Raw genomic sequence first — 25160 nt, 5'->3', positions numbered from 1 at the left:
TCATTTGCATGTAGCCCGGACCCGGGAGATCCGTGCTACATGATTGACACCGTCTGCGAAATCCGTCTGTGCTGCTGTGTATTTCAATGACACAGATGCACGCACGGACCAGGAGATCCGTGCTACTTGCATCTGTGTCATTGACACAGCACTGACGGGTCCTTGAGACCCATCTGTGCTGCCAATGTAAAATAAAAACCTGTGTAAAAAAAAAAAAGAAAAAAATGGCGTGCCCCCCCCAAAAAAGAGCAACCAGCCCCGGGCATTAGTGACCCAGTGTTGGGTGTGCTTAAATACAGGGGACAAATGACATAGGGGTCCTCCGTACTTAAGCACAACCAGCACCAGGCTAGTCAGAACCAGCCCTGGTTGCCAAAATACGGGGGCCTAATGACATAGGGGTCCCCTGTATTCTGCGCAACCAGCACTGGGCTTTGATCTGGTTCTGGAAATACAGGGGAAAAAAATGTGTAGGGTTCCCCTGTATCTTCCAGAACCAGCACCAAACTTTTTCTAGCAGGGGGCAGATGCCACAGCCAGGGGAGTCCTTTCACTGGGCCCCCCAGCCGCAGCATCAGCCCTGACCGCTTATCAGCCCAGGCCGGGGATCCCTGGAGAGACCAATAAAGGGGTCCCCCTCTCCAGGGCACCCCAGGCCCAGGCTGATAGCCCGGGGCTATCCCTGGTGGAGGTGGCTGGTGGGTTGATTGTGTGGTGTGGTGTAAATAAATAATAGCAAACATTGTCTTTACAAGTAGAAATGCAGGTCCTAGCAAGCCTGCCCCGCATGCTGGTACTTGGAGAACCACAAGTACAAGTGTGGGCGGGTAGGGGGGTTGGCTGCACAAATGCAGGCGTTCCCTTAGGAACGCCTGGCGTTTGTTGGGCGGTCCAACTGACATCACTATTGATATTACAGCAGGAAGTCCACTTGGCCTTGCGGCAGCTAGACCCTACCCCAGGGTCTCGTCGCAAGGCCGATGGTCGCGATTATCGTGACGATCTCCAGCCCACCCACAGCTTGCGAGCGGCCAGAGACCAAAAAAAAAAAAAACACGCCCACATTCACAGCGAGCGGCCGCCAGCTGTGAGTGGCTCTGAATGAGCTCCTATGTGTATATGCTCAGTGGTAATCAGTTCAGCAGCTGTTGCTTCTCACACTCTGTAGTAGTCAACACGTTTGTTCAAAACTACACGTCTCATTAATCCAAATTATAATTTGCACAAGAAAATCAAGAAATATTTTTACCTCCAGTAAGCGATTAATTTGTTCCTGGCACGTTTATAGCATGACAAATTTCACACCTATATTTGATTAGGCAAGTATTAAATATTCAAATTAACCCCATTCTTGGTAAGACTCCTATGAATAGGCCGAATCCAAATCCAAATCCTGGATTCAGTGTAAGTAAATATTGACAAGACTCTAAACTGAAATAATAACTAAAATAATAAATGTTATATTAAACTGGAATCATTGTTCTTTGCAATAGTTCCTGAAGTAGATCGCACGCAATGCAGCTGAGAAAATAAGCTAATGCCTGCCACCGCTCAGCCAGAATAGAGATGCCCACTACAGTTTTCTCACATCCATAATACTGTACATCGGTAACATCATAGCACATTGGCCCAGCAGCAGTGGCGTAACTAGGGCAGGGCCGTCGGGGCTCGTGCCCTGGGCGCTGTGCTGCCGGCCACAGTACAAGCCTGCCCTCATCACTCAGTGTAGTGCAGACTGCAGTGAGTGTGGTCTGCACTACACATTTACACAAACATCGCCGCTGGTGCTGTGTAGTACACTTGTACTACCCGGCGGTGTTGTGTGTGTTTCAGCAGCCAATGAGAGTCAGACAGACTCTCATTGGCTGCTGCATCCACTGCCAGAGCCGGGCTGGAGCTCACTCATGAGCTCCACGTTCCGGCTTCTGGAGTGGGTGATGGGAGATATGTCATGACATCTCTCCCATAATGCAGAGTGGGACCGAGCGGGAGGACGGAGGAGCAGACAGTGGCGGGCGCAAGAGGAGCAGGGATTCAGGTAATCAGTGAGTGTTTTGTGTGTGTGTGTATGAATGTCATGTCTTGCACTACTGGCCACCGGCACTGAATAGGGAGGACCACTACTGGGGCACTGCACAGGGGGAATCACTACTGGGGTACTGCATAGGGGGATCACTACTGGGCGCATGCATAAGGGGGACCAATACTGGGGGTACTGTATAAGGGGCACTACTGGGGGCCTGCATAAGAGGGACTACTACTGGGGGCACTGCATAGGGGGGATCACTACTGGGGGCACTGTATAAGGGGCACTACTGGAGGCCTGCATAAGGTGGGACCACTACTGGGTGTACTGTATAAGGGACACTACTGGGGGCCTGCATAAGGGGCACTGTATAAGGGACACTACTGGAGGCCTGCATAAGGGTGCACTACTGGAGGCACTGTATAAGGGTGCACTACTGGAGGCACTGTATAAAGGGCACTACTACATGGGGCACTGCTACTGGGGGCATTGCATAAGGGGCACTACTACAGTGGGCATTGCAAGAGGGGCACTACTACTCAGGGCATTAATGGAAGGGAAAGGAATGTCCCCAGAGTGACAACAAAGGGGTGTGTGTTTCATGTCGACACGCCCCATTTTTCTGTGCCCATGCGTCTTGTGGCATGTGACCACGCCTCATTTTTTTGCACGCATATAGAGGGGGGGTGGCTCTGAATCAGGGACAGGCTTTTTTTTTTGGAGCGGCCTATTGGCCGCTCGCATAGCTGTGGGTGACCACCCACAGCTATAGCGAGCGGCCATGATGATGATGGTCGCGATGGTCAAGACCATCGCGACCATCGGGCTTGTGACGAGACCCTTGTGGTAGGGTCTCGTTCATCGCAAGCCCCAGAGAGATTTCGGCTCTAACAGAGCCAGAAGCTCTCCACTGACATCACTTGTGATGTCTGTGGGGCCGCCCCCAAACAGCAGGCGTTCTCACGGGAACGCCTCCGTTTGGGCAGCCACCTCCACGGCCCGCCCACCAAAGGGGGCGAGCTGTCACTCAACATCGACAGGTCGCCCCCTGTGGTGCGAGACCCAGAGTGAGGGATTGGCCGTCGCTAGCCGGGTCTCGCGCATGCGCACGACGAAGCCGGGTCCATCGTGCGCTTGCGCTGTGGGCCACCATTGACCTGGTTGTGAGCACTCAGCGCTTGCGACCGGGTCTGAATCAGGCCCAGCGCTTACACAGGAGTTAGGACCACTACAGTAAAATATACCACTCAGTCTATGATGGGGTACACACACACTGACTGACACAGACACACATACATTCACCCACCCCAGTAGTACCCCTTATATAGAGCCCCCAGTAGCAGTCCCCCTTTGCAGTGCCCGCAGTAGTGCCCCTTATATAGTGCCCCTTATGTAGTTCCCCCAATAGTGCCCCCAGTAGTAGTCCCTCTTATGCAGTACCCCCAGTAGAGTCCCTTATATCATGCCCCCAGTAGTAGTCCCCCTTATGCAGTGGCCCCAGTAGTACACCTTATATAGAGCCCCCAGTAGTAGTCCCCACTTTGCAGTGCCCCCAGTAGTGCCCCTTATACAGTGCCCCCAGTTGTAGTCCCCACAGTGGTACCCCTTATATATTGTCCCAAGTAGTAGTCCCCTTATTCAGTGCCCCCAGAACAGTTCACCCCCCTATTCGGTGCCCTCAGTAGTGGCCCCCCCATACAGTGCCCCCAGTAGTGGCCACCCCCTCTATACAGTGCCCCCAGTAGCGGCCCCCCTATACAGTGCCCCCAGTAGCGCCCCCCCTATACAGTGCCCCTAGTAGCGGCCACCCCATATACAGTGACCCCAAGTAGCGCCCCCCCCATGCAATGTCAGTGCCCCTTACACACACAAAAAAAACCACAACTTACCTGAATCCCAGCTCCTGCCGCGACCTCCGCTGTCCGCTCCTCCCGGCCCGGTCTTCTGCACTATTGGAGAGACATCATGATGTCTCTCCCATCACCCGCTGCGGGGGGAGCCGGAAAGCAGAGCTCATGAGTGAGCTCCAGCCGGCTCCCTCCGTGGATGCAGCATCCAATGAGAGTCTGTCTGACTCTCATTGGCTGCTAAAATAACACACCGCCTCCAGGTAGGTAGTACGAGCGGTGCTGGCGGCGATGTATTGTTAGTGTGTAGTGCGGACCGCACTCACTGAGATCTGAACTACATTTAGTGATCAGCATGCAGGGGGGGGGGTACTCAGAAACCCCCTCTCCAAACGCATCTAACTTCCCCCTCACCACCCCAAAATGCTTGCGGCCTGTCATTTACTCTGCATTGAATTCCTATCTGCGTGCATAATCAATCGTCATGCACACACGGTGTGGTGCATACGCCTGTGCATGGCTGACAAACGCTCAATCTGCGTATCTAGTTGCAGTTGCGATCGCTGCTGAATCAGGGCCCAGAAAACGCAGTTGCTGAGTCTAGAGAATATGCACTCACCAGGTCTACAGGATTGATAAATTTTATTCAGCAAAAGATGACACTTCTCTTGTGTCCAGTCATGAATAATCATGGATAAAATATATAGGTCTGCTTCAGGAATTGGGTCTTTAAAGAAATCTCCTTTAAAAAGAAAAAAAAAATATTTTGTCAAACAAGCAGAAATTATTTAATAATGCATGTCACTGAGAATTCACACTTTAATAAGCAATAGCATATTCCACTGACAGGACTACTTGGAATTTGCCTCATTTCTAGTTTTAGAATTTAAAATGTAAAGGTGCCATTAGCTTAAAAGTTTATAGTTGTAAAAGAGTGTACAGTAGCTCAGTCATTTTGGATTTGATTACTTATTTTTGCTACTACTACAGTATCTCAGGCATCGCATTTGAGATGCAAAAGTCCTATAACTCAACTTCCTCCACCCCAGTGAAGCCTCAATGCTCTCAATCTGATAAACGTAGGGTATTGCTATCTTCCCCTGCACTGGACTCCCTTGGAGAAGCGATCTCCTTAGCAACTGAATGATCTGATATTCCTTGTTGTGCCGGTACTATGGACCCACCATATCCTTCCTTTATACCCCTTTCACATCGCAAACCCGGGTCGGACCCGGGTTTTGAACCCGGGTCCAACCCGGGTCAAGGCCTTTCACATCGCCATAAAAACCCGGGTTATTCCCAGGTTATTGCAGACTTGGTGCCTTTTAACTCAACCCGGGTTGCCCATGTTAAAACAGTGTGATGTAATTTTGAAAGGATTTTATTGGCTCACAATTATGATGACGTTTTCAATAAAGAAAAAGGAGGGGCTGGGGAATGCTTGCAGTGCAGCAATCATGGCCGACAGAGCACATGTCACAGATGCAAAGTGTGCAAAGGGTCTGATTCAGAGATGGACGTTCTGAATGAGCACTCGCTCTGAATCAGGGCATTTTTTTTTTTGTTCGGCCTCCTGGCCGCTCGCATAGCTGTGGGTGACCACCCACAGCTATTGCGAGCGGCCAGGTTGATGGTCGCGATGGTCAAGACCATCGCGACCATTGGGCTTGCGACGAGACCCTTGCGGTAGGGTCTCATTGGCCGCAAGTCCCAGTGAGCTTCCTGCTCGAAATAGAGCCGGAAGCTCACCACTGACATCGCTAGTGATGTCAGTGAGGCCGCCCCCAAATGGCAGGCGTTCCTTCGGGAACGCCTCAGTTTGGCCAGCCACCCCCCCTGCCCGCCTAGCAAACGGGGCGAGCTGTCAATCACCATCGACAGCTCGCCCCCTTTGGTGCGAGACCCGGAGCGACGGAACGCCCGTCGCTAGCTGGAGCATGCGATCCGTTGTGCGCATGCCCAGTGGGCAAACATCGACCCGGTTGCGAGCACTTGTGACCGGGTCTGATTCAGACCCAAAGTGTGCAGTGCAGGACAGTAATGTAAATACAGAGAGATGTGCTCTGTGTGCAGGCTGGTCAGCTGACTGGAAAAAGCCAATCAGCACTATTCTCTCGAATATCCTGGGTCTGTACCATTTAAGAGCCAAATAACCCGGGTCCGACCCGTGTTTAACCCCGGTTGAAATACCGGGTCGGTCGACCCGGGTTATTCATTTTGGTGCATTTTAAAATCATGTCGACCCGGCAACAACCCGGGAATAACCCGGGTTATTTTGGAGATGTGAAAGGGGTATTACATTCTTTGAAAACAGTGGTTCAAGAGCATGAAGTAGTGCATCGCTGTTGAGCTACAGCAGAATATAGATAAGTACCTTTTATCTTTGTGTAAAAATGTATTTAACCAGTACTGTTTAAAACAAATGCTTTATTTCAAGATTTCTAGAGGCTTATGTTCTGGTAATGCCATGTGAGAATGATGTTACCTGGACTTGGATGTACACCCTTATGCTTAATAGGTAGGTTTCACCAGCATGGTTATCATGAGTGGTAACCCCATTAATACAGTATATAGGGGAAAGGGGAACCAAACATTTGTGTCAGTGAAAATATCGGTTTTCTCCAGCAAAGCAGCTTTTCATGTACCCCATGTTCAAAACTTTAAACCATCTTTTAAACATGGTCCGCACATGAGCCAGGGTTTTGGCTATGCCCCCCAGTATAACATTTGCCTGGCAGCACAGTTGCATCAAATAAACCATACAAGCATTCCAGGGGTGGAAGTTCAACAAGCATAGTAATATGAGGAAAGGAGGTGTTATGTATAACCCTCTGAAAACACCATTAAAGAATGAATCAAATCAAAAATGGGATGCCATGGAAGTGTTTCCTGCAATGCAATTTGGTGGGGATCTCCTTCTACTGACACAGGGTGAATACCATGCACTGTAATTATACCTGGAGGATGTAAAATACCACATACAGGAAGCAAAAATTAAACTATATAAAAAATAGTATTAAAATACAGTACAGCATGTAATTATTTTATCATGAAGCAGCACAAAGCACCTCAGTGTCATATAGCCTAGCAGCTCCTCTCATTGCTGGGCTCTGCAGACATCCCATTGCCTCCTCCTGGCTGGCAGGTCACACTCTGACTGATCTTCTCATTTTGGCTACACTATTATGTGTGGTTTTTCTGTATCATCAGCACTTCTCTTCAAGGGTGGACGCATGGCTCTTTTGCTGATTTAAATTGACTGACCAATGATATCACTTTAGTGCTAAGTTTGACTTTGAATTGTCTACTCTGGTGCCAGTGTATCCATGTTAAGGATATATAGTTATCACTGATATTGGTATATGAGTCAAAAATTTAAAAAACTTTAAAGGAGATAAAAAAAGAAGTTTATAGAGCCAGTGGTGTCACAAGGAGGGTGCGGACTGCACCCGAGAGAGTCACCTGACACAGTGAGGAAGCTGGCAATGCAAAACAAACTGGTCCCCAGGGGCAGTCCACATCTCTGGCAGCCCCGGAGTGACAAAAATGGGGGTTTGGGCCGTGAGGTCATGCCCCCAACAGTGAGGTCACGCCCCTTTTTGCTACAAGGCAGCGTCCCCCCAGTGGTTCTCAAACTCGGTCCTCAGGACCCCACACAGGTCACGTATTTCTGGTCACCTAGCAGATGAACAGGTGTATTCATTACTCACTGACACATTTTAAAAGATCCACAGGTAGAGCTAATTATTTCACTTGTGATTCTGTGAGGAGACCTGGAAAACATGCACTGTTTGGGGTCCTGAGGATCGAGTTTGAGAACCTGTGGTATAAAGCCCAGCGCATAGCCAGTGGGGAGAGCGACCAGTGTGATTGCTCCCCCCACAGGCATAGGAGACTGCTGCGGCTACTGCTTAGCAGCCACGAGCAGTCCTCCAGTGCAGCCCAGCACACAGAGGTGTATGCTGGGCTGCTGTCATGTAAGAGAGAGAAAGGGGTGGCGCTGGAGCCGGGCCCCCACCAGGCCCCTCCAGCAAGCCTGCTCCCCCTCCTCTTGGCGCCCCTGTGCGCATGCGCATGACATCGGCTTCTGTGGACTATATTGGTTGCAGCCCCGAGAAGCCCTGTAGAGCTGCCCAAAAGGCAGAGCAGCAGCTTCCACTGGAAATCGCTCTCTGCTAATCGCAGCCCAGACTGGCAGTCCAAGGTGGAGACACCTCCCCTGGGGCTGCCTGTCCTTCATGTGACTGGCAGGTGGTGCTTCCAATGGGAAGCCACCTCCAGTCACAGTGAAGCCAGTGCAACTGGCTCACTAAAGTAGCAGATTTTACTGGGGGGGGGGGGGTAAAATCAGCCCCTAGGTAAAATCTGCCACTGTACCTAAACAATAATAATAATACACATGACTAATCAAGTACCAATCTGATTAATTCACCCCAAATTTTATGCAAAATGTAGATGTGTTGTATTACGCAGCTATTAGTGGTAACAGGGGTAACCTATCAGAGAAATAAATATATATAACCTTTCTCAGCTGCTTGAACTTTAGAGCTAGTTAATACAGTAAAATAAGGGTATTTTCAATAAAAGACATAGTTTATTGATTTTTTTTTAACCCAATTTAAATTGCCTATATGCAACATCTTTAATCTTCATGCTCCCCTATGGTGCTTGCTTCTATACTAGCATGCACCTGTGTTATTTTGTGTGGTTGGCTAATTTTACAATTGGGTTTAAAGAGCTATGGCCCTGATTCAGAGTCGCTCACAAGTGCTGTGCGCTCGCAAGCGGCCCGATGTTTAGGTACTGCGCATGCACCGCATCCGGTGCGCGCGAGCCCTACCGAGCGACTGTAGTTCAGTCGCTACGGGGCTCGCAACAAGACAGGGCGGCTGTCGATGATGAGTGACAGCTCGCCACGTTTTGTGGGTGGGTAGGGGGGGTGGCTGGACAAGTGCAGGCGTTCCCTTAGGAACACCTGGCGTTTGTAGGGAGGTCTTACTGACATCACTAGTGATGTCAGTAGTGGACTTCCTGCTCTGTTAGAGCAGGAATCCACTTGGCCTTGCGGCAGCCTAGAACCTACCATAGGGTCTCGTCGCAAGGTCGATGGTCGTGATTATCGCGATGATCTCCTGGCCGCTCGCACAAGCTGTGGGTAAAAAAAAAAACAGTGAACGCCCACAATCCCAGCGTGCGGGCAGAGGCAGCGAGCGGCTCTGAATCAGGACCTATGTTAGAAGATGAGCTGCATCATTGAGGTTATAAGAAAAATAGGATGGTGGAGTAGTGGTTAGGGGAGAAGAGGTAGATTTGAGTGTCATCAGTATAAAGATGGTATTGGATATCAAAGATGAGGGAGTCGCTAGAGAGATGAGAAAGGGAACGTGGAGATAAGAAGAGTGAGAGTGGGGGAAGTAGAGTTGGAAGTAAAGACTGAGAAAGAGCAATTAGTAAGATAGTAGAAAGGATAGGAGCCAAGACAGTGCAGTATCACAATATAACACAATATACCTTAGGAAAGGCAGCTGCTGTAGCTCAGTCACACTTTTATCCTATTTACAAGAAAGACGATGTGGTTAAGACGTCTGCTACTTGACTTCTGTGCATCATGAAATTGTGACATCATCATGCTATACCACAACAAATTGGTACAGAACATCACAAAATATATTATTCATATTTTGTAAATCTGATGGTGTATTGCATACAATTAAAGGCATGATGAAATACTTGTAGTGCGCACACCTGGTGTTGACAGCAGTTTCCTACTTGTTTCCCTCCTTTACATGAATAATGTTATAAACACTCTTAAGATCTAATGTGGTGAAGATGGTGACAACAGAAATGTGATCTAATGGTATGGAAATAATAGGAATAGAATATTGATTCTTGATAGTAGAATTCATGTGAACTCTTGTATTCAATGCAAGTTACAGACTCCTATCCTTTTCTTTTTTTTTTTTTTTTTACAAATAAGTATCTGGATCTTTCCTGAATTTATTTGGATATGGCCTTCATTTTTGGCAGAGAAAATTGATACAAAAGACCACGAGAGATATTTGACCAAGTATAAATCAATAGAACAATTTCACTCGTTATGAGGTGGCAACACTATTGTCCTCTGCTTGCAAAAGTATTAGTGGATGCAGTCTATGATGAATATACAGTAACTGTAGTTTTACAGAAATAGAAGAAATGGGCAAACAAGGAGGAGGATGAACCATTTGAAGGCACAAGGACTGACGAATGCTGCTTACGTCACAGAAGGTCAAAGACTATAGGGTTAATAGACACATGGATAACATAAATGTAAATACTCTACAGCAGCAGAACCAGAGCAGTAGGGAAAGTAACAGAGCCAGTAGCATGGTAAAGGGAAACTGGAGTAGTGAAGCTGGAATTACAAGCAGAGGAGTGAGAGTGGATGGTAGTAACTGACAGAAACTCTCCCATACCCATCATGCTTTTGACTTTCCCAGATGCACAGGACAAGATCTGAGCAAATGTTGCTGTTGGGCACAACAGAGCAAAGGATTATTTTTTAATCTCCGTCCTAACTTTTCTGGAGACAAAAGGAATCACCCAAATGCAATGCACTCTGTCAGGCCATGGGTCAAGAGGGATAGATATAACACTTCCTCATAGGTGTGTGAGGTAAGAGGTGTAAGCGGCAGAACAGTACTGTAGAGAGCAGGTCACTGGAGTAAGTCTCTGGGACGTGTACTGAATGATAGTGTGGCACCCCCAGAGAAACTGCTTAGCCTGGCAGTCCTTTCTTGTGCACAGTGAGTGTTGCTGAGGATTGACTCTAGGACCCAGGAGCAGCCACCTCTGAGCAGAAGCAGCCATGTGGAGCGTGGCAGGAGCTGTTGGAGAGAAGCAACTGCCAGGAGTGTGTGTGTGCTGCACCGAGTCTTGATTGAGGGCACAGACAGTGGGGATCAGCAGCTGATTGGGGTAACAGTGGCTGTGAGGAGGAGACCCCCCTCTATGTAAAGACAAGAGAGCTTGAAAGTGCTCAGTTTTACTGATCTTACTACAGCACCAAGGAGAGGAGAGGCTGTGTGTGCAGGTCACGTGCTACATGCTGAAAGTCACGTGCTGGCATCTGGACAGGTATCCTTTGCATTGTATTACATGCCAGGTGAAGGACTGCACAATTATAGAGACTGATCTTATAGGAAGTGGATTTTCTGCAAACACTGTAACCATTTCAAGTACAATTTAATACCCGGGTATTCTTATAATGAGCTCCAACGTGCTGCTCAGTGAAGATTAGGGAAACTATTCCTGGGCGTACTAATGAGAAACACAGTACTTTATTGCCAATCTTTTGAGATCGTAGTTTTTATAGAGAAATGTTATTTTGCACTTGATTTTATATGACACTGTGAAGTATATTGTTCCTGATCGTAGCTGTTTCCTATACAGAATGCAAAGTAATTAATTATTGAATGTTTAGTATATTGACAGAGAAGTGAATACATATCTGAAGTTAATTGCCCTACCATATTTGAATTTAATGTATTACTGTATTTGCATATTATATTGCTGAGTGTTGTGATATGAACCAGATTATTGTTAACTGAATATTTTGGTAAGCAGCTTGGGTTTGGAAGCCAGTTCTCAAATTCACAAAACTGCAGTTATTTCTAATAAATCGGCTCTCCGCAGAGCAGACTGTTTGAATGACCCTTTGTCTGGACTGATCTTCCTTACCTCTCTGAAAAGTGGAAAGAATCTGTATGAGAATCCAGTTCACCAGGTAAAACAGTTTAGCTACAGTCACCATTTCATACTACACCTGGGTACAACATTTGGCGTCACGAACAGGATTCAGAGTCTAAAGTAAGGAGATTGGGAATCTAAGGGAAAGATGTCGACAGAACAACCTGCACCAGCAGAGCCGTCCAGCAGTGAAGCAGGACCAGCAAACCCAGCAATGGCACAAATTAACCCAATTACACTACCATACTACTTCGGAGCCCCATGGCTCCCAACTTACAGTGGAGATGTTCATGGCACAGAAGGAAATACCTTCAGTGAATTCAAAAACAAGATGAACTCGATGTTGAGCGACCAACAACAAGTTGAAATCTTAATAGGCCAACTCAAAGGATTTGCCCTTCGAGAAGTTATGTCGTGGCCATTGGATGAGAGGCAGAATGTGGGTCAAGTGCTGAAAAGATTGGCAACCACATTTGAGACTCAGATATTATCTGCACTAAAATTCAAATTCTATGCTTGCAAACGGCGACCGGGAGAAACTCTTCGCTATTACGCTCTAAACCTGCAAGAAGCTTTACGTGCAATACAAGCCTTAGATGCAGAAGAAGTCAGAAATACAGATGAAGCTCTAGTAACCCAGCTTGTTGAAGGGGCCAATGGGGAGGGAACCCAAACCCAGTTGCGGATGCTGAGGATGCAAATCCCGAACCACTCCTTCCTAGACTTCAAGGAGACAGCAATCAAAGTGATAGGCACTGGTGGAAATCGGGAAATGGACTTTCTGAATTTGCCAGGGTTTCACGAACGTCCATGCCTAAGTGGAGCAAATTACTCGACCCCCGAACAAACGCTGAAGGGGAAAGACAACGTGTTGCAGGGTGTGCAGACATCAACCACAGATCCTTTACAGGCTCTTTGAAGGCAAATAGAAAATTTGACAGTAGGGATAGCAGAGATGCAGAGAGAGATTCGCAACTTATTGTTACCTGGGATGCTTGGCTCTACCGAACCAAAGTGGAGAACAGAGAGGAGGAGAGCAACCGATCACTTTGATTCACAAGGACGACCCATATGTCGACTGATGGAAGAAGGTCAACCCCGGGATGTGAGTCTGGGTCCAATATTACAAAACCAAATAGAAATTGTGAGCACGCCACCTGCAGGCAATGTTACATCAGCCATAGGGAGAAGAGTTTCAGGCAAAGTCATATGGTTCCATGTGCGACGTGGCTATGGATTCATAAAACGTGATGACACCAAGAATGATATTTTTGTTCATTATACGGCAATTCAAAAGAACAACCCAAGAAAATACCATCGCAGCCTAGAAGATGGGGAATTTGTAGAATTTGATGTCATCAATGGACAAAAAGGTGTACAGGCAACAAACGTCACTGGTCCTGATGGTGCTCCAGTTAAAGGCAGCAGATATGCAGCAAATCACAAGCATTACTGGCGCTATCCATATCGCAGAAGACCTCCACATGACTACCAGCAAAACTGCCAATACAGTGTAAGTGGAGACGAGTGCGCGGAAGCAGAAAACATGGCAGAAAGTGTACATCAACCACAGCCTTATTTGATGAGTCACTACCCACCATACTCCTCAGAGAGACCATATGGACGCACACAACCATATCCTGAAGTCCCAGAAGAAAGTGAATCATTGGGACGAATAGATTAGCGAACTGTGGAGGAACTAATTGAGAAAGTGCAGCAGAACCTGAAGGATATGACCGGACCGCAACTTCCACCAGAGCCAGCATGTGAGGGCAAGGCCAAAATGGAGGACATCGGTTCTAATATGGCCAACTTTGATCAGGCCAATTCAAGTGCAGCTGACCAGGAAAAGGACACCAAGGAAGTGATCCACACAGCTACAAGGGAAGACTTGGGGGTTCCCCCTAAACCCAATGCAACAGATTTAGAGAAATCAACGTCTGATCCTCTTGATCCTGTGAAATCTCTGAGCGAAACTAAAGGGGCAGTGAAATGGCTTTTTCCAGAGCAGCATCCACCAGACTGCGAGTACGCCTCAATAAGCGGTGAATAGTTTGTCTTACTTCTGCAACAGGCAACGAGAAAGCAAGGAAAAAGGAACAAAGGTGATCCGTCTATATACTGTAGACAATAGGGTGGTCGGCAGAGGTAACTTTCTAACACCTGATTGTAATAACGGTTTTACATTGATATGCTGTGTTGGTAGCTAAAGTTTACTGAAATGTGATTTTTGAAATTGTTTTCTCTCTTACTATGTAGCGGACATGATATTGTTGGTAACTGCGTTATTCTGACCTTGTGTTGATCCCATGTACCAGAGACTATTTTATGAGGGACCTTGAAAGTTAATTTCTTGCGTGAGGACACGCAACCTTTTAGCAGGGAAGTATGTGGCACCCCCAGAGAAACTGCTTGGCCTGTGCACAGTGAGTGTTGCTGAGGATTGACTCTAGGACACAGGAGCAGCCACCTCTGAGCAGAAGCAGCCATGTGGAGCGTGGCAGGAGCTGTGTAGTGTGAGCTGTTGGAGAGAAGCAACTGCCAGGAGTGTGTGTGTGCTGCACTGAGTCTTGATTGAGGGCACAGACAGTGGGGATCAGCAGCTGATTGTGGTAACAGTGGCTGTGAGGAGGAGACCCCCCCTCTATGTAAAGACAAGAGAGCTTGAAAGTGCTGTTTTACTGATCTTACTACAGCACCAAGGAGAGGAGAGGCTGTGTGTGCAGGTCACGTGCTACATGCTGAAAGTCACGTGCTGGCATCTTGACAGGTATCCTTTGCATTGTATTACATGCCAGGTGAAGGACTGCACAATTATAGAGACTGATCTTATAGGAAGTGGATTTTCTGCAAAGACTGTAACCATTTCAAGTACAATTTAATACCCAGGTATTCTTATAATGAGCTCCAACGTGCTGCTCAGTGAAGATTAGGGACACTATTCCTGGGCGTACTAATGAGAAACACGGTACTTTATTGCCAATCTTTTAAGATCATAGTTTTTATAGAGAAATGTTATTTTGCACTTGATTTTATATGACACTGTGAAGTATATTGTTCATGATCGTAGCTGTTTCCTATACAGAATGCAAAGTAATTAATTATTGAATGTTTACAGTATTGACAGAGAAGTGAATACATATCTGAAGTTAATTGCCCTACCATATTTGAATTTAATGTATTACTGTATTTGCATATTATATTGCTGAGTGTTGTGATATGAACCAGATTATTGTTAACTGAATATTTTGGAAAGCAGTTTGGGTTTGGAAGCCAGTTCTCAAATTCACAAAACTGCAGTTATTTCTAATAAATCGGCTCTCCGCAGAGCAGACTGTTTGAATGACCCTTTGTCTGGACTGATCTTCCTTACCTCTCTGAAAAGTGGAAAGAATCTGTATGAGAATCCAGTTCACCAGGTAAAACAGTTTAGCTACAGTCACCATTTCATACTACACCTGGGTACAACAATAGCACAACTGGTGTGGGACCAGACTATAGCAACAGTAGCCATTTTGGACTAGGCAACTGGAGCCGGAGTGGGACCGGACTTAGCAACTGAAGCCAAAATTAAATCAGACTTAGCAACTGGAGCTAGAGTTGGACCAGATTTAGCAATTGGAGCCCCAGAGTGGAATCAGATTTAGCAATTGGAGCTGGATTGGGATGAGACTTTAGTAAATGGAGTCGGAGTAGAATCAGACTTAGCAAGTGGAGCCGGAATGGGAACGAACTTTAGCAACTGGAGCCGGAGTAGAATCACTGCTGGAGAAGGCAAGTTGACTATAGCTAAGAAGTCAGGGAGCTGGAGCCTTGGACATCTAACAGCAACGAAGCACAGGCACTGAGTGCTGTTGGTGGAAGATCTTTATACCCTGGGTCTCACTGAGATTGGCTCTTGTGGTCAGGTGGACACTACCCTGGATGCCATTGGAGATTAGCGGTCAGGTGGCCGGGACCAACATGGCGGCGCACAGTGTCTGGAGCTGGCGGGAAGACCTCCGGAACTCTGGGCTCTTGGGACCACTACCACGCAGGTAGCTCGAAAGCAAGACACTCAGCTGGCTGGGGCTGACATGACAGCGACAAATGTCTGGAGTCAGCGGGTGTGCCACCAGAGTTCTGGGCCCCTGAGACCACCACCACATAGAGAACCCATCAGCAGCAAACTCTGGGAGCCTCCAGGCTGGGACTCCTGCCAGGACAGAGCAGCATGACCCCGAGGGTAAGGACGATTCCTGATAAGCTCCATAGTGTATTCTTTATCTAGGAAAAAGGGGAAAAAAGGGGAATAAGTACCTGCACTCTGTCATATAATTCCGAACCCCTCTATGATCTTGATATAGTATTACATTATAGTCATGGGGGTGCAGCCCTAATCAACTAAGTTGAATCGTTTGTTAGAAAGAGAAAAGGAGTTGATAGCTATGGGTGCACAAGTTAAGTAAATTACAAGATAAAATTTTACTTTTAATGGTTATTACCTTAAAAAGAATATCCCCATTAAGGGAAAATATACAGTGAAATATAAAGTTAAAAATTTATATCAGAACAAAACACACATGTTGTTGTGCGTTATCTACTAATAACAAAACAAGTATTATGTTAGGAGGGATCCTTGAAAAATATAGTAGAATCAATTAATTATTCTCCACTATGGATGCTATAGTACGTGTGCGGCAGAACAATTTCTCATTAACCATGAATTGTCATTATAATATTATCAGACCATAGCCCTGATATTATTAGACTTATAAGGTAATTATGACATCTCCCGTGATACGTGTGCCTCAAAAAAAAAAAAGGTTATTAGTATTGCTCTTATCTAAATACCGCTTCAGATTTAACGTGTGTAATTGCCGTTTACATCCCTTGGCTGGTGCCAATATCTTAGGGTATTATATCTCACATCGTAATGGTATCTCTTATTATACAATTATCATAATTCTTCAATTGAAGTGATACCTATATTATTGTATTGAAGTAGTTATTTCCCATATATCGGCAATTCACTGCTATTATTAATTGTATTACATCCACACGGAAAAAATCGACAGATTTGTATACTTTCTATTAGCTATTATTATGGGTTGGTTATAATCAAGTCCGCAGTGATGTAAGTCATTAACTGATATTAATAATTTTTCCACAACACTAGATGTCATATATTAGTTTAACATCCACATTGACTTTCAATAGATTAATTAGTATATTCTCATAAGTCAAGCCTTGAAAAAGCTGTTTACAGTGAAACGCGCGCGTCGGCGTTACTGGCAGCTCCATGTTTGTTTGTTTGTTGTGTGCAATAATCATGATTCTATTATTATAACATGTGATGCTATACAGCGGCGCACATTGTGTCAATTCCCACTGAGTACGTCAAACTGCTCCAGGATGTTAATAGACAAGTAATATTATTATAGATATTTGAAATCAATCACTACTCAATCAGCTTTGGTTATAGCAGAATTGATAAAGTAACACCAACACAGTGGGGAATGCAGTGTGCCCTGACAAAAGTTATAGAGAGGTGAATTATATGTACAGCATAAATTATGTTACAATCTAACAAATGGACACGTGGTTAGAATGTTGCAAAATAATTCACTAGTTTCTCTTGACTTATGAGAATATACTAATTAATCTATTGAAAGTCAATGTGGATGTTAAACTAATATATGACATCTAGTGTTGTGGAAAAATTATTAATATCAGTTAATGACTTACATCACTGCGGACTGGATTATAACCAACCCATAATAATAGCTAATAGAAAGTATACAAATCTGTCGATTTTTTCCGTGTGGATGTAATACAATTAATAATAGCAGTGAATTGCCGATATATGGGAAATAACTACTTCAATACAATAATATAGGTATCACTTCAATTGAAGAATTATGATAATTGTATAATAAGAGATACCATTACGATGTGAGATATAATACCCTAAGATATTGGCACCAGCCAAGGGATGTAAACGGCAATTACGCACGTTAAATCTGAAGCGGTATTTAGATAAGAGCAATACTAAAAACCTTTTTTCTTTTTGAGGCACACGTATCACGGGAGATGTCATACTTACCTTATAAGTCTAATAATATCAGGGCTATGGTCTGATAATATTATAATGACAATTCATGGTTAATGAGAAATTGTTCTGCCACACACGTACTATAGCATCCATAGTGGAGAATAATTAATTGATTCTACTATATTTTTCAAGGATCCTCCTAACATAATACTTGTTTTGTTATTAGTAGATAACACACAACAACACATCAGTGGATCTGCCTTTCTTTTATTTACATGTGTGTTTTGTTCTGATATCAATTTTTAACTTTATATTTCACTGTATATTTTCCCTTAATGGGGATATTCTTTTTAAGGTAATAACCATTAAAAGTAAAATTTTATCTTGTAATTTACTTAACTTGTGCACCCATAACTATCAACTCCTTTTCTCTTTCTAACAAAAGCTCCATAGTGTGGAAGCAGACTGACAATTTTACAGTGAAGAGACAGGACATCTCCCTTTTCTATTGCAGACAGAAACTAGGTCATAGAAGAGAAAGAGCTCTATGGAGGCCAGCTCATCCTTTACATGAACAGAAAGGCCTTGCCAAAATGTGGCAGTCAGAGTCTAATTCTGAAAGCAAAGTTGAACATTGTACTGCATATTGAGTCACTGTACCCTAAACCTGGCAAAGATAAAGGATCCTGTCAGTAACCAAGGAGACATGTTTGGGTTCATCTAAGATTTTTTTGTAGGCCTACAAAAAAGAAGAACTACAATTGTGCAGAGGACTGTCATGAACCTGAAGAAGTGAAGTGAAGCTCAAGGACTTGACTGGAAAGAAAAGAAATTATATAAGCCAACATTGCCATCTTGGAAAATTTTTTTCCAGGAACTGTATCACGCATTGATTAAGAAAATCCCGAAAAGGTCTTGGGATCCTCATAAAACTTAAACAGAGCAAACTGTAGGCGAGATAAAGGTTGAGCAGTGGGTGCAGCATATCCAACACCATGAAAGACATGAAAGAAAGTGCATTATCTGATCCTGATTGTCGTCTTGCTTTTCCAGCCAGCAAACAAAGTGCTACATTAGAATTAGAGATGATGGATGCAGGCATGCTCAAAAGGTTCAGTTGTTCATCCCAAGCACTAGAATTGGGAAAATGTGATCTAAGTCAGTGGTTAGAAATTTTGGAATCCTAACCATCCGGGTTTTAGGGATATCCATGCTTAAGCACAGGTGAATTAATTAGCACTTCATTCATTCTGATAAAATCATATGTGCTCAACCATGGGTATCCTGAAAATATGGGCTGTTAGGGTGCCTTGAGGACTAATTTTGGGACCACTGATCTAAGTGATTTTGACTGTGGAATGATTGTTGGTATCAGATAGAGTGATTTGAATATCTGATCTTCTGGTGTTTTCACATACAATGGTCTCTAGAGTTTACTGAGAAAGCAGTGCAAACTTCTAGAGAGCAACAGTCAGTTGGGAATAAATTGCTTTTTAATGAGAAAGGTCAAAGGATATTGGCCAGGTTGGTTTACACTGACAGGAAGGTAAGATAACCATCAGTGGTATGTAGAAGAGCACATCTGAATGCTGGACTACAGAAGAAGAAAACCACACCAGGTTCCATTCCTGTGAGATAAGAACATGATAATGAGGCTAAAAGGGGTACAGGCTCACCAAAATTGAACAGTTTAATATTATAAAATGTCACCTGGTTTGAAAAATCTCATTTTTTTTTGTGACATGCAAGTGGTAGGATGAGAGATTGTTATAAAAAAAATGAATCCATTTCTAGAATATGGCATGTGTCAACTAGTTGGTGGTGATGTAATGGTGTAAGGTTATATTAGGCCAAGAGCCTGGTTATGACCCAGTAGGGCCCTATCTCTTGTCAGTTTGTCAAAAGAAATCACAAAAACAGTATTCTACAATTAAAGTAACAAACAATCTAAGACATAATAACAGGTAAGGATTATCTAGGCTCCCACTGCCCACTGGGCCCTAGGTACAGTAGTAGCCTAGGTTTCCTAATAGATGATCATGATCTGATTAGGCTCATTAACACAAAGTGAGCATTGTTTAAACGGAATGCAGTCGGGATGCCAACGGTCATATTGCCGACCGCCGGCTTCCTGACTGTCTAATCCCGACAGGGGACTAATCACATGCGTCTAAATACCAACACCTATCATTATCCCTATGCCGGGCGCCCGACGCCCAGGATACCGAACGAAGGTAAGCCGGGCGGCGGGCTGCAGACAGCCGCGTGGGGGGGGGAGCTGCAGACAGCCGCGTGGAGGGGGGAGTGCTGCTCCGGGGGGACCTAGGGTTAGGCACCTCCCCTGGGAGGGTTAGGGTAGGGGAAGGGGGTGTTAGGCATAGGCACCCCAGGGGAGAGGTTAGGGTTAGTCACCCCCCCCCCGGGAGTCTCCAGTTTAGGGTGCGGGGAAGGGGGCGTAGGCTTAGGCACTTACAGGGGGGTTGGGGTTAGGCACAAGGGGGAGGTTAGGCAGGGCCGAAACTAGGGTTTTTGTCACCCGGGGCAAGACAGTAATTTGGCGCCCACCCCCCGGTAATTCCCCCATAGTAATGCCCCCTGTAGCAGTGCCCCAATAGTAATGCCCCCCTCATCATGCACCTATAGTAATGCCCCTGTACTAGTGGCCATATGGTAATGTCCCAATAGTAATGCCCCTGTAGTGTAAATATGGTAATGCTCCTGTAGTGACCATATAGTAATGCCCCCTAGTAATGCTCCTGTAGAGCCCCCTGGTAATGCCACCTGTAGTGCCCCTGTAGGTAATGCCACTGTAGTCCCCCTGTAGAGGCCCCTGGTAATGCCACCTGTAGTGCCCCCTGATGATGCCCCTGTAGAGCCCTAGACGTCATTATGTCTCTCCCATAGTGCCTGTGAGGAGAGCTGGAAGCTGGAGTTCAGGAGAGAACTCCAGCCTCCGGCTAGCGCGGCGCTGCAGGGAAGGAGCCGGGCGCCCGCTGGTAATAACATCTCAGCGGGCGTCCGGCTTGGAGTCTCCCTGCAGCGCCGGGCTGGAGGACACTGGTGCCAGGTGCAGCGGCGCACCCAGTGCACGTGCACCTCCAGCCCCCCCCTAGTTGCGGCCCTGGGTTAGGGTTAGGCACACCTAAAGGAGGGCTAGGGTTAGAGGGGGGAAAGGGTTAGTAATAGTTAAAATACTTACGATCGGGATTGTGGACGCTGCCAGTGTTCCGCTGTCGGTATTTGAACCGTCGGACATACGTCCGGCGGTCATTCATACCGATCCCATTTAAACACCAAATCCTACCTGAGTATTGTTGCTGCAATTCTTTTTGGCTACAGACTATTAATCTTTTAATACAGTAGCTACTTTCAGCAGGATAACGTAACATGTCACAAGACCCATACTGTATAATCTCACAGGTTCCATGAACGTGACAACGATTTCAATATATACCGATGACCAACACAGTCACCATATCACAATCCAATAGAGCACCTCTTTGGTGTTATGGAATGGGAGATTCACCGCATGAATGTGCATATAACAAACTTATTTTAGTCCTTCAGAGACATTTTAAAAAGATAATTATTCACAGGAGGACAGATAAGAAAATAATCAGATGCACATAAAAGGTATTTAACTTGGTATTTTCAGACAAAAAGAAAATTATCTATTTGGGATATAGGGCCTGATTCAGAGCCGGACGCTATTTGCGCTCGCTCGTCCAGAAAAAGGGGGTGGCTATTTAAATTAACCGTTCGCTCTTTGCAGTCTGTTGACGCCTCTATGTCTGAAGGAGCGAACAAAACATGCAAACGTAATTTTGAAAAAAACGCCCCCTGGCCGCACGCATCATACGTCATGTCCGCTATTTATTAGATTAATTGAGTACATCGGACGGCGTATGAACTGCTCGCTATTCTTGTGGTTGGTTTTGCCTACCACAATCATGCGAGCAGTTCTAACTATAAAACAACCAAGTGACGTGATTGATGACGCTGCTTTAGTAATTATGCACACCCTTAAAACGCCCGTTTTGACCTTTAGGCACGCCTGCGTTCTAATCTCCACTCCCCGTTTTCAAGCACCTTCCCCTGTTACCACCCACAAACGCCTCATTCTGTCACTCAAAATAGCAGGCATTCGCTATCTAGCGAGCACACGATTTTCGGCCGCACTGACTAGTTCGCGCATGCGTATTAAAATCCGTACGCATGCGCAGTTGTGCGAACATCGGTCGGAACGAACGAGCGGCCGCTTACGAGCGGCTCTGAATCAGGCCCATACTTTTAAGTGTTTTAAAATGTCCTTGCTAAATGCCTTCAACTGCAATCTTATGTTCATACCAGTAAAGTCTTAGGAGCATATTTATCACAGTTGAACTTTGAATGCGGATTTGATGTGATATCAACTGGTAAAGCAAACATTAATATTTTCACATGCATTTACCAAAGTTGGGCGCATCCCCATACACCCACATAGGTGTATTGCCCAATCCTAACCACTTAGATATCTGGAGGTCTGGTCAAACACCCCCTCAGCATTGGAAACTCCCATATACAGATTACAGATGAAGATACCCTGCTGCTCAATCTATACACTATACCAGTGGTTCTCAAACTTTTTTTACTCACGGCGCCCTGGAGTATCAGAAGTTTTTTCCACAGCACCACTGAGCCAAAAGTTTCTTATTGAGAAATTCAGAAAAAAATTAAATAAAGTAAATTGTGCTTCTATGTCACCCTTAGGTTCTGTTATGTGGTGGTTGATAGGGCTGCGCTTCTTTTTGTCCACACATTCTTTGATTGACAGCCATTAGCACTGGTTTTGCCTATCACACTGACTAAAATTAATTTTATTTGGTACTGGACCACCAACCCAAGGCACCCCTGCAAGTGCACTGAGGCACCCCAGGGTGCCACGGCACACAGTTTGGGAACCACTGGTCACTACCCTTTTAAGCTAAACAATAATGACTGTATCAGTGTCTAAGTTGAAACCTTGTTATACTAATATTTATGTTGGTTGAAATTATTAGTCATGCAACTTTAACTGACAATATTATGTTAATTAAAAAATAAAAATAAAGACTTAAAAACAAAGGTTGAAACACATCTAATACTGTGCAGATGTTTAAGTGGCAGCAATACTGAGCTGTGGTTTAGTTCCATGCTTTCTGTATCTATAAAATGTTATGTACATTACCTTCAAGGAAAGATATAGGTTGATCCCTATCTGTTATGAAATATTTCTTTGTAGTTTGTATCACATTTGGCAGGTCCATAATAGTGGCAGTAGATCCGGGATATATAGACACAAATTGTTTTGCAAGAGATCCCGAACATCCTATAACACAGAATGATTTTACTGTCAAATTTAACAATAGTACCAAATAGTTCTACCATACATACATAAGGTAATTTGTACATCTACCTATTGTCAAAGAAAATAACAAAAAAATACCTGTATCAATTATGTTTACTTGGTTTACAATTTTAGACTTTAGGGGGTATATTTACTAACAATTGAGTATGTCCGAGATTGCATTCCCGGCCGTGTTGCCCCTGATTTTCAAACATGGATATTTACCAAAGGCAAACACGGGTGTAAAAACTAGAGATGTGCACTCACCCTAGTGTTTTGGTTTTGGATCCTGATTTATTTTCGTGTTTTGGTTTCATTTTTGCAACCTCAAGTTTTGGATTTGGATAAAAAAATCGATAAAAATCGATTAAAAATCCAAAACCTGAGTTCAGTTTTTTAAGTCAGAGTTCCGAACCGGCAAAAGATCCACACTGGGACTAGGTTCGAACCGGGTCACAAAAGTTAATCTGAACCTTGACCCGGTTCTACTCGGAACCCCTAAAATTGGAAGTGTTCGGATTTCAGAAATCCGGACCCACACGTCTCTAGTAAAAACACAATCCTATCTGCAAAACATGACACAGAAATTAACACACAAATAAAGTAAGTAAATACACTATTGAAACAACTTGATAGTACTGTATTTTCCATAGACAGGAATACAACATGGGAATTTACCATGAATCGTGTTTGCAAACACAATCGTATATGGAGCAAACTTGGGGAAAAATAGAAGTTTAAAATACAGTAGACTGCCTCATCAGTAGCATGTTCAGTAGAAGCACTGCACAGATCAATGCGATCTGTGCAGTGCTTCTGTCTCTTATAGTTAATGAAAGAGTTACAAATAAAAAAAAACAACTTTGGGTCCAGTACCATACTGTCACGCTGGGAGGCAGTTTTCTGGAAGCTGAGACCAGAGGCTGCGGGAGGAAACGGAGGCGAGGGGCCTGAATGTACGACCTCCGCATTCCACGGGTCTTGGTCGTTGGCGAGACCTAGTCAAAGGTGCGGAATCTAACCCACGAGATGGTGTTCGCCAGTGACCCCACCAATCGGGATATGGGCTTGAGCTGCACCTCGTAAGCAGGTCGCGGTCCTTTGACTAAGTGACCATAGCCTGCGGGAAAAAGGAGAAAAGAACACTCGTGGCCCAAAGGGTCGGTGCCAGTAAGGGGCACTTAGGGACACTGTACTTGAGGTACAAGGAAGAGTGCACTGCGGACACACTCTACCGGGTTGCCGGTCAGAAAGAGTGCACCACGATGCAATACTGTAACACGTAGGTAGAGACTACAGAGTCCAGTAACGAGGTGGGTAGTGGAACCGGAGCCAGCCAGAGATTACAACGCTGGAGAGGTGGGTACGTATAACTACACTTAGGCTGTGATGGTAAAGCACTGGTGAAATGGATAGTATACTGCACACAGGTGGCGGTGGTAACGCACTGGTGGAATAGAGGTATACTGCACACAGGCGAGGTGATAACGCACTGACAATATAGCTGCACACAGGCTGAGGTGGTAAAGCACTGGTGAGATGAATGATATAGCTGCACACAGGCTGAGGTATTAAAGCACTGGTGAGATGAATGATATAGCTGCACACAGGCTGAGGTGGTAAAGCACTGGTGAGATGAATGATATAGCTGCACACAGGCTGAGATGGTAAAGCACTGATGAGATGAATGATATAGCTTCTCACAGGCTGAGATGGTAAAGAAAGCCAGAAAGAAAAATCTTGAGGGCGCTAATCCAACAGGTGACAGTATAATTATCCCAAAATAACTGCAGCTCTCAACTAAGGGTGTTGTACCCCTTATTAATGCAATCCAAAAAAAAATATATGTAGGCCTAAAACCTAACCAGAGAGCGCTGTTAGATTGGTTGAGATACAAAAATTATTTATTCACATAAAATTAAAATGCATATGTTGACATAAAAAATATATTAAATAATTAATTGACCACACATAAGAAGCCGGCAATTCAATGGTTAATATTATATACCATGACAATAAAAATAATTAATAAAAAATATATGGTTTTAAGCAATAACCATATATCAATATAATTAATTAGTATGCACTGTAGAAGGGCTTTACTCCTGATGAAAAAACAGTAGCCTGTGTCTTATTTAGACATCTCATATAGTTCAAATA

At 44.9% G+C, this 25160-nt stretch overlaps 1 protein-coding gene and 1 pseudogene across 1 annotated transcript in view; one reads left to right on the top strand and one right to left on the bottom strand.

Annotated features, from left to right (window-relative positions):
* LOC148539260 (acetylserotonin O-methyltransferase-like) overlaps positions 1-25160 on the bottom strand; it is a 133899-nt gene that overhangs the window by 6569 nt on the left and 102170 nt on the right. The window contains exons 6-7 of the mRNA XM_088451526.1: positions 22842-22982; positions 4493-4615 (exon numbers count right to left, since the gene is read on the bottom strand). Of these exons, the coding sequence (XP_088307652.1) occupies positions 4493-4615; positions 22842-22982 (264 nt within the window). The remainder of the gene's footprint in view (positions 1-4492; positions 4616-22841; positions 22983-25160) is intronic.
* On the top strand, positions 11816-13735 carry LOC148539261 (uncharacterized; annotated as a pseudogene).

Source organism: Taudactylus pleione, unplaced genomic scaffold, assembly GCF_031769625.1.
Source record: "Taudactylus pleione unplaced genomic scaffold, aTauple2 ptg000026l, whole genome shotgun sequence".
NCBI classification, from domain to species: domain Eukaryota; kingdom Metazoa; phylum Chordata; class Amphibia; order Anura; family Myobatrachidae; genus Taudactylus; species Taudactylus pleione.
This window is presented reverse-complemented; position numbering and strand designations above follow the sequence as displayed.